The sequence below is a fragment of the Salvelinus alpinus genome, chromosome 21 (assembly GCF_045679555.1).
Source record: "Salvelinus alpinus chromosome 21, SLU_Salpinus.1, whole genome shotgun sequence".
Taxonomy (NCBI): domain Eukaryota; kingdom Metazoa; phylum Chordata; class Actinopteri; order Salmoniformes; family Salmonidae; genus Salvelinus; species Salvelinus alpinus.
The window spans coordinates 5,644,154-5,654,107 of NC_092106.1; the positions used below are offsets into that span (position 1 = coordinate 5,644,154).

The window sequence follows — 9,954 nt, forward strand, 5'->3', positions numbered from 1 at the left end:
CCTTGGCATTCTCTCAACCAGCTTCATAAGGTTGTCACCTGGAATGCATTTAAATTAACAGGTGTGCATTGTTAAAAGTTAATTTGTGGAATTTCTTTCCTTAATGCGTTTGAGCCAATCAGTTGTGTTGTGACAAGGAAGGGTGGAAGATAACAGAAGATAGCCCTATTTGGTAAAAGACCAAGTCCATATTATGGCAAGTACAGCTCAAATAAGCAAAGAGAAATGACAGTCCATCATTACTTTAAGACATGAAGGTCAGTCAATATTGAACATTTCAATAACTTTGAAAGTTTCTTGAAGTGCAGTTGCAAAAACCATCAGCCTAAATAAATGCTTCAGAGTTCAAGTAACAGACACATCTCAACATCAACTGTTCAGAGGAGACTGCGTGATTCAGGCCTTCATTGTTGAATTGCTACAAAGAAACCACTACAAAAGGACACCAATAAGAAGACACTTGCTTGGGCCAAGAAACATGAGCAATGAACATTAGACCAGTGGTAATCTGTCCTTTGGTCTGATGAGTCCAAATGTGTGATTTTTGGTTCCAACCGCCATGTCTTGGTGACACAGAGTAGGTAAACGGATGATCACCGCATGTGTGGTTCCCACCGTGAAGCATGGAGGGGGAGGAGAGATGGTGCTTTGCTGGTGTCGCCATCTGATTTATTTAGAATTCAAGGCACACTTAACCAGCATGGCTACCACAGCATTCTACAGCAACACAACATCCCATCTGGTTTTCGCTTAGTGGGACTATCATTTGTTTTTCAACAGGACAATGACCCAACACACCTCCAGGCAGTGTAAGGGCTATTTGACCAAGAAGGAGAGTGATGGAGTGCTGCATCAGATGACCTGGCCTCCACAATCACTCAACCTCAACCCAATTGAGATGGTTTGGGATGAGTTGGACCACAGAGTGAACAAAAAGCAGCCAACAAGTGCTCAGCATATGTGGGAACTCCTTCAAGACTGGTGGAAAAGCATTCCAGGTGAAGCTGGTTGAGAGAATGCTAAGCGTGTGCAAAGCTGTCAAGGAAAATGGTGGCTACTTTGAAGAATCTCAAATATAAAATTAACACTTTTTTTTGGTTACTACATGATTCCACATGTGCTATTTCATAGGTTTGACGTCTTCACCATTATTCTACAATATAGTAAAAATAAAAACCCTTGAATGAGTAGGTGTCAACTTTTGACTGGTACAGTACATACAAATACATACATATCTTAAATATTTTTTTCCTTCATTACTTTCTAACCCTACCACCCCTATCCCAATTGGAGTAAACAACAACGCTTCTACTTCCAGCTTATACATGCTATATACATTTTATGGACAGTATATTTTACAATAGTTCTATTTTGTTTGTTTTTACTCCTGTCCTTCCTCTACACTCAATCTCTCCCATCTATTTCTGATGTCCATCCGTTCAGATTTTTATTTGCCACATCTTTCAAACTGTGCTCTTTCACAAAAGTTCTGAACCTATATACGTTTTATGCACACCGTGTGTTTTACATTAGTTATATTATTAGTCCCAACCTTCAGCTCCATTCAACCCCCCTGTAATGTGTTTACAATTCATTGATTGTGTGTGTTGTCCATCCTTAGTTCTTCCCCTTCTTGGCAGGCAGCTGTCCCATTGACCCCAGGTATTTGTTGACGAGCTCCTCCTGAGTGCCAGGCAGACATGGCTGGTATCTGCTATACTCCATGGTGTACTCTCCTTTCCCCTGGACACAACACACTCATCAGTTCTCCAGAAAGGATCATAGACTGAGCAAAAACTTTAGTCCAAATAAATTAACTGAAAAAAACACGCAAATACAAACTCAATTCAATATCACTGAAAATGCATGGCTTGTTATCCTGGACAATTTTATGACTAATTGACGTCTTGACATCCGACTAGAGCAGCCAGTGCCTTACCTCTGTACAGGACCGGAGCTCTGTGGCGTAACCAAACATGTCATTCAGTGGAATCTGGGGAGAGGAAATGGCGATTTGACCATCAAATACACAGTGACTGGACAGACGCTTAACCTATCCTGTCTTTGCAGGAAGAAAAGGGCATAGGAAGTGTGAGTATGACAGAGCTGCACTCACATCAGCGTAAAGTAGCCCTCTGCCCCATCCTGCCCACTGATGACGCCATGGCGACGGTTGACCCCGGCGATGACTGTCCCTTGGAACTCATCGGGCGCCACAATTTCTACTGACATGATTGGCTCCAGCACGGCAACGTTGGCCTTCTCCATGGCTACCAAGAGGGGGACGTGGATGGAAGGAGAGAGGAGACATTCAGTAGGTTTGTCAAAAAGCTGAGAAGCACGGAAAAGGTATACAGAGGGAAAAATATGCGAGAACAATGGGGGTGTATTCTGGTTAGTTGACACCCACCTTGTTTAAGAGCGCCCTCCCCTGCACGGATGAAGGAGATCTCATTCGAGTCCACCATGTGATGCGCTCCGTCTTCCAATAGGAACTTGACGCCTGAGATCTTGTGACCAGTCAGAGGGCCTTTCTCACAGGCCTCTCTGAATCCCTGCAGGAGAGAGGGATGAGATGGTGACAGTGGTGTGGAAACTACGACCCGCAGGCCCATTCAATCCGGCCCACGGGAGGTTTGAGTAAAGAAAATAGAAATGATAATGGACCTTTATAATCAAATGAATGCCCTTTTTGTAGCCCACGAATAGATATTTGACAAACTAAATCGGTCAAAATAAAAATATACGTGGCCCTCTTGAATTTTTCAATCCCGATGTGGCCCTCAAGTCAAAAAGTTTCCCCACTCTTGGGGTATGAGATTAGAGGTCTACTAGAATTTCTAGCTGAATAAGATACAGGATTTTTTCAATCCTAATTACACTTACTGAAGGGCCTATGTGATTTTCAGACTACAGCCAGGCATGCGCACCTTCTCAACAGCCGGCACAAACTGTTTGGGGATGTTGGTTCTGACAGTCTTCAAACTCCACTTTTGTGTAGTTCTCTTGGGCCAGAGGTTCCAGAACTCCTATCACTTTACCATACTGCCCAGAACCACCAGACTGCTTCTTATGGGTAAAGTCAAACCTGCAGAGACAAGCACATAGCCAAAATCAGTAACTAATTTAGAGGATTTTCATTAAAGCATTGGTAGGTAAAGATCTGCCATAGTTGCCAAAACGATCAACTCACATTAACATAGACAAGCAAAGTAGCTGTATGGTCACTCGCCATGCTTTCATGTTAGTGAGGAGAAGGGAAATGTGTGGCCTGTCTCTTTTAAAGAAGGGCGGTACTAACTGAATTATTGGCTTGGGAGGAAGCAGGAAGTTTTCTCCCCTTGCATGTGGCTGTTTCTCCAGCTGTCTAACCGCAACAGCCTCAACGGGCAGGGAGTTACAGCCTTTCCAGGCACACTCCCTTCCTCTCTGACACTTCTACCCTCCCCTTACTCACTATATTCCTCTGTATTCTCCCTATTTCTCCTTATCTAGAACTAGGGCAGGACACGACTTCCTGCACCAGCACACACAGAGGTCAAAGTCCCATCAGCGGCAGACTGACTCTCCCTACCTGTCCTCACCACCCTCTTTTGCTCTCATTCCCCTTCTCTCCGGTGTGGATTAGGGGGAAAGCGAGGTGGTGGAAGAAGTGATGACGACTGGCGTGCTGAACCCGAGTCACTTCCCTGCCCGCCGGGCAGCCACGGTGGTCCAACACTACCTGAACACCCGCTACGGCTCACCCTACAGGTGGATCTTTCTCAGCACAGTACACAGCGGCAGCGCAGAGGTAGGAGTGGAGATGATCAGCATACCTTGCGGTGTGTGTTGGGCAAGAGCAGTAAATATTACAAGGCAAGGAAGGATCCTTGAAGGGGATGGATATGGGAGGTCTGTGCGGATAAAAAGTCCATTCTCAATACCACATACAGTGGGAGCTTTTTATTTATTTTTTATTTTACATTTTTAACTAGGCAAGTCAGTTAAGAACATGTTCTTATTTTCAATGACTGCCTCGGAACAGTGGGTTAACTGCCTTGTTCGGGGGCAGAATGACAGATTTTTACCTTGTCGGTTCGGAGATTCGATCTTCTAACCTTTCGGTTATTAGTCCAACGCTCTAACCTCTAACCCCCACTTGAGGGGGCGACGGCTTTATGGAACATAGTTCTGTTTGCTTACATTTTGTCTTAAGTGGTTAATTTCTGCTCTCTCTCCCCGGCTGTCAGGATGTGGCGGAGATGGGGAGGAAGTATCAACTGGAGCTTACCATGCAGGAGATGATCAGTAACGTAAGATCCGATTCACATTCTCAGTGACTCACTATTGCGCAGTACAGCCGTGTGAATAAATACACGGTGTGTTAAGTAACCTTGTCTACACTGCCATGGTGAAAAACACCTGTGTTAGATCAACTTTTTTCCCCCCCTCTCCCGTAACTTCCCTCTAACATACCGCAACGTCATTCCTTTCCCCAACTCTCCCTTCATATTCTCACTTTCTCCTCAACTACCTCACCCTTTCCTCTCCCTATAAAAGGTCTCGGGGCGGTGCTCTGCGGAGCTCCTCTTTCCAGGGGGAGAGGGGCAGAGTGCTCCCCAGGTCCAGGCCTCCTGTGAGGGACTGCATCAAAGCAACACCACGGCTCAGGAAGAGGCCTTCTACCAGCAACACAGAGCCAGCAATAACCTAGCGTCAGGAAACGATATACCAGGTAGATATAGAGCCACAAACACACAACTGACCCCCCCATCTCTCTTCTGACTATGATGTTTGTGGTTTCTTTGACAGACAGCTACGGTCACATGGAGCCCAGCGTGAAGCCCTTCTGGCAACTGGGGGGCGTGGCCTCCAGTTTCATCATGCTGAGGGAGTCCAATGAGAGCACGCTTTACAACATGGCCCAGGTGGCCAACTTCACACAGCTGGTGAGCAGCCAATAAGTCGGTTCGAGTTCCTGCCCGACTAGATGCGCAGGCGTTGCGTCAACCGGCGGTTGCGTGCTACGTCATCGACTGTGCAGTCGGGCCTCAGATTGCTAGATCATATATGGTTAGCTGAGACGTTAAACGCCTATCCAGGCGTGGTATGATCAGGCATGCGTCTGATGTAGTCGGACAATAACTTGAGAAGAACCTCCGTGTAACCATGGCGATATCTGCCCAAATTCCAAATTGACACTTAACTCCCCACCCCATTCCTTTCCATCCGTCCTTCTCACACACTTCCCTGGTTCTGTCTGTCCCTCAACAGGAGACTGAGAAGGACCAGCTGAGGTTCAACTACCATGTCCTGCTGCATGAAATGATTTCCCAGGTAACTAAAAAGTTCTGCCATCGGTCTTCACAGAACTCAGACGTCATGTTTGTTATTATAAAGGTGGATTGTTGTGTGTGGTTACGCGCAGGAGATCATCCACTGGAAGCTGCTAGTCACCTGGTCCCCAGCACAGGGAGTTCAAGTCCTGCAGACTGAGCTGCAGCCAAAGTGCCGCCACTGTGAGGCTCCTCCAAACACCACCAACTGAGATGCACGGAGAAACACTCCAGAGCCTTACACAAGTACTGCAGAGAATAAAGCACCTCTTAGGACTTGAATGAAGGGTAAAGCCACGTTCTACCTGCTTTGAAAAGCTGAGCTTTACTCTTCACACTTGGCTTCAGTAATTATGTTTCCCTTCACCACTACTGCTTCAGAGGAGAGGGCACACGTCAATGTCCTTACTGCAGCTATGCGAATGCACTGCTTTTACTGTGTCAGCATGTGAGACTCTTGGTGAGCTATAACAATGTGTTTCAACTTTTTGTTAATGTACTCTATTGATGAGGTGATGCGGGCCAATAAAGCCGTCGCGGTACACAATGTAATGCTTCTGAGAGTGGTTCATTTGGACATTGTTGCCGTGTGTTACGAGTGGTACTTACGCTTCCGCACTGGTCGCGCTCTCCCTGAAGGCTACCTTGGGCTTTCCCATCACACAGGGGCAGTTATACTCCCTCTCCATCCTCTACAGAGAGACAGCGAGAGAAAGTAAGGTCCGCTTGATTTACTGCACCGAAATGCCATTGAAGATTCTAGATGTTTGGAACTCATAACGCATTCTATTATCCTTCAAGACAACTTAGGACACCGTAAAAAAAAATAAGATGAAACAAAAATGCGAACTCTGCGGACAGAAGGATCTTCAGATCGCCGGAGAGCGGAGTACAAGACTAGTACCTGTGAGTAGATCTCCAGGTGCAGCTCTCCCATACCAGAGATGATAGTCTCCTTGCTTTCTGTGTCAAAGTGGACCCTGAACGTGGGGTCTTCTCTGGTGAAGCGGTTGATGCCTTTTAGAGAACTTATCCGTGTCATTCTGATCCACAGGAAGAGGGAGGATGAGGTCATACAAGCTCATATACTCTACTGAAATGGCATCAAGGCTTAGTATGGTCATTTAGACTCCTCGTACTACATAGAATATGAGAGGGGCCCACCTTGTTGGACGGCTTCATAGACATGGAGATGACAGCCTCTGGTGTGTGGATGGACTCCTGTGGGAGAAACGTGTTGAATGATGCTCAAGGTCATGACATTATGCACACACAGGCAATTGCACAACCCGATTGCATCTTTAAATACACGTCAGTGAGTGCTGACTGGTTGTTTATCTAGTCTGGACAATGGCCATAGGCATGTACCATGGAGAGGTTGGCGCTGGTCCGGGAGGTGAAGGTGTCTCCGCTGGCACAGTCGATCCCGAATAGGGCACAGATGTCCCCTGCATACACCTCCTCCACATCCTGACCAACCGGAGAGGGGGGGGGGTTCACAATTTATGACACAAAATGAAGATTGTTTCAGTTAAACAAATGTATAGATAAAGTTGTTTGTAATCATGAGATGTTATCACTAGGGTAAGTAAGGTTGGGAAATCAGGGTCATTGGGCTGTGTGGTAGAACCAAACGATCACAGTGCCTTTCATAGTACTGTCAGTTTGCGCCATTTACTTCTGGTTTACATTCTCTTCCTGGTTCTCACCTCCATCTGGTCGGCATGGAGACGCACTAGCCGACCTTCTTGCCTGTGTGTGTGTTGACGATGTACTCCGTCTTCTTCAGACAGCACTGGTACACACGCACGTACGTCAGCTGACCAAACCGGCCTGCCTGGAACAGAGTCGGGGGGGGGGGGAGATCCGTCTACAATCCCCATACAGTTTATCACACAAAGTTTATACAGTAAAATGTGCCAGATTACTTGTTGAAGAGAAGACGGTTTGCTAGCTACACAGTGTTGTGACGCTGTGATGTGCTCACCTCCAGTTTGAAGGCCAGGCCAACGAAGGGCTGCGAGGCGTCTCTGGTGGGATCCATCAGGATCTTAGTGCTGTTACTGGACTCCCTGACACAGAGGAAACAACACAAGGACAGTGGTGAGATCTGACATTGTTCAAAGTTGTCCCTGAGCCCATACTGTTTTGATTTTGGCATATCAATTCATTCAAAGATGGCTGTGTCATATTGAATAGTGTTCACTGTCTAGGCACAGAGGTCATACTCATCGTTGAAGAGGGCGTAGTTGTTGACCTCTGTGGGGTTGGGCAGATAAGCCAGCACTGTGTTCAATAGAGGCTGGACCCCCTTGTTCTTCAGGGCAGTTCCCACCAGCACGGGGCTGAAGAGGCGCTGCACTGTGGCCCTGCGTATGGCTGCCTGTGGGAGGAGAGACGGGAGAGGTCAGGGCCCAGGGGGCAGAGTTCACAGGTCATAGCAGAAAAGATGACTGAGGCGTAAAATCATATGACATCATTTGTTGCGATATCCCAAAACATAATGAACGGACACACACACCTTAAGTTCTGGCACAGTGGGGATCCTCTCTTCCAGAAACATCTCTCCCAGGGTCTCGTCAGCGTTAGCCACACACTCCACCAGCTCCTGTCTGCAGCCTCCACACGGAACTCTGCCGGGATCTCATCCAACCGGATATTCTGTCTGCAGGAAGCACAGAGGACGAAATGTATTCTTATTTTTTTCAGTAAGAGGGATTACAGCTATGGAAATATTTCAGATATGAGATAGTAATGTCTAATTCTTCTCTAAATCCCTCTGCCACGATCACATTCTCCGTTCTCTTACCCGAATGGGCCCTCGAAGTACATGCTGCGCTCCTCTAGGAGGTCTATGACGCCCTTCACGTTCCCCTCCAGACCGATGGGGATGTTCACGTAGGCCACATTATGGTTCAGCTTGGTCCTGAAAGCAGGAACAGAGGAGTCAGAACACAGAGCTAATGGAAAACCAGACTGTCTACTCCACAGTATCTGTATATCTGCTGACCTCATGGCCTGCAGGGCGCGGTTGGGGTTGGCTCCCATGCGGTCCAGCTTGTTGAGGAAGGGAACGTTGTAGCGTTTCATCTGTCTGTTCACGGTCAGGGTCTGGCATTGGACCCCTCCAACCGCACATAGGACCAGGATCGCCCCGTCCAAAACACGCAGGGCTCGCTCCACCTCGATGGTGAAGTCCACATGGCCTGGACAGGACAGAGCAGTAAACTGGGGTTAAAGTTAAAAGCAAAAATACATCCTAACAGCTGTTGGGTACACTGGCACTGATCTATTACTGTGACTTATGGTATATCTGTCAAAAAGGGAACCTGGTCATAAGATCTGTGTTGCCACTAACACAAATCTTTCTGCCAGGTACCTCCATACCTGGGGTGTCGATGATGTTGTAATCCTTATAGATGGTGAATGTGGCAGCTGACTGGATGGTGATGCCTCTCCAGCTCCATGGAGTCCATGGTGGCTCCGACTCCATCTTTTCCCTTTACCTGTAGAGTTAGAGGATCAAACATAATCGTTTTTGTCTGTCTGCCTCCCTCTAAAAAAAAAACACACACACTTCTCCAACTAGCTACTTCAATAGATCAGAGCCAGATTATGATTAACTCGCCTCGTGGATCTCTGCTATCCTGCCCGTGTAGAAAAGGACGCGCTCGGGGAGTGTGGTCTTCCCCCGAGTCGATGTGCGCCGAGATTCTGATGTTGCGGATTCTTTCATTGGGAACGATACCAGAGGAGCACGACCGACACCTGTTAATCAACACCTATAAAATGAAAAAAGAGACTGCGTTCAGATAAGTTTCTCTCCATTTCCATCCCTTCCAATCTGTCCTATTCTCAACATCTTGGGGTATTTTTTCTTTTTTTAATGTTAGTGTTCCCCGTTTCCTTAAATGTGTTTGACCTAAGGTTAATCCTGATTTTAGAAGTCGCATTTTGTTGGTGGACAGAACCGGTTAAGCTCAGATTATTTAATGTAGCCACTCTTTGCCTTGACAGCTTTGCACACTTTTGGCATTCTCTCAACCAGCTTCACCTGGAAGGCTTTTCCAACAGTCTTAAAAGAGTTCCCACATATGCTGAGCACTTGTTGGCTGCTTTTCCTTCACTCTGCGGTCCATCTCATCCCAAACCATCACACCTCCTCCTCCATGCTTCACGGTGGGAACCACACATGCGGAGATCATCCGTTCACCTACTCTGCATCTCACAAAGACACGGCAGTTGGAACTAAAAATCTCGAATTTGGACACATCAGACCAAGGGACATATTTCCACCGGTCTAAGCAAGTCTCTTCTTATTATTGTTGTCCTTTAGTAGTGGTTTCTTTGCAGCAATTCGACCATGAAGGCCTGATTCGCGTCTCCTCTGAACAGTTGATGTTGAGATGTGTCTGTTACTTGAACTCTGTAGCATTTATTTGGGCAGCAATTTCTGAGGCTGGTAACTCTAATGAACTTATTCTCTGCAGCGGAGGAAACTCTGGGTCTTCTTTTCCTGTGGCAGTCCTCATGAGAGCCAGTTTCATCATAGCGCTTGATGGTTTTTGCGACTGCACTTGAAGAAACGTTTAAAGTTCTTAATTTTCCGGATTGACTCACCTTCATGTCTTAAAGT

The 9,954-nt window shown here is 46.8% G+C and overlaps 1 protein-coding gene and 1 pseudogene across 1 annotated transcript; one reads left to right on the plus strand and one right to left on the minus strand.

The window, feature by feature from the left end:
* Nucleotides 1–1,121: 1,121 nt before the first annotated feature.
* LOC139547484 (elongation factor G, mitochondrial-like) lies at nt 1,122–8,811 on the minus strand (annotated as a pseudogene).
* On the plus strand, nt 3,327–5,865 carry LOC139547663 (latexin-like). The gene is made up of 6 exons (XM_071356645.1): nt 3,327–3,793; nt 4,233–4,295; nt 4,543–4,717; nt 4,795–4,931; nt 5,257–5,319; nt 5,411–5,865. Exons 1-6 carry the CDS (start codon nt 3,656–3,658, stop codon nt 5,528–5,530), a joined length of 696 nt encoding a protein of 231 aa, XP_071212746.1. The 5' UTR covers nt 3,327–3,655; the 3' UTR covers nt 5,531–5,865.
* Nucleotides 8,812–9,954: the final 1,143 nt, after the last annotated feature.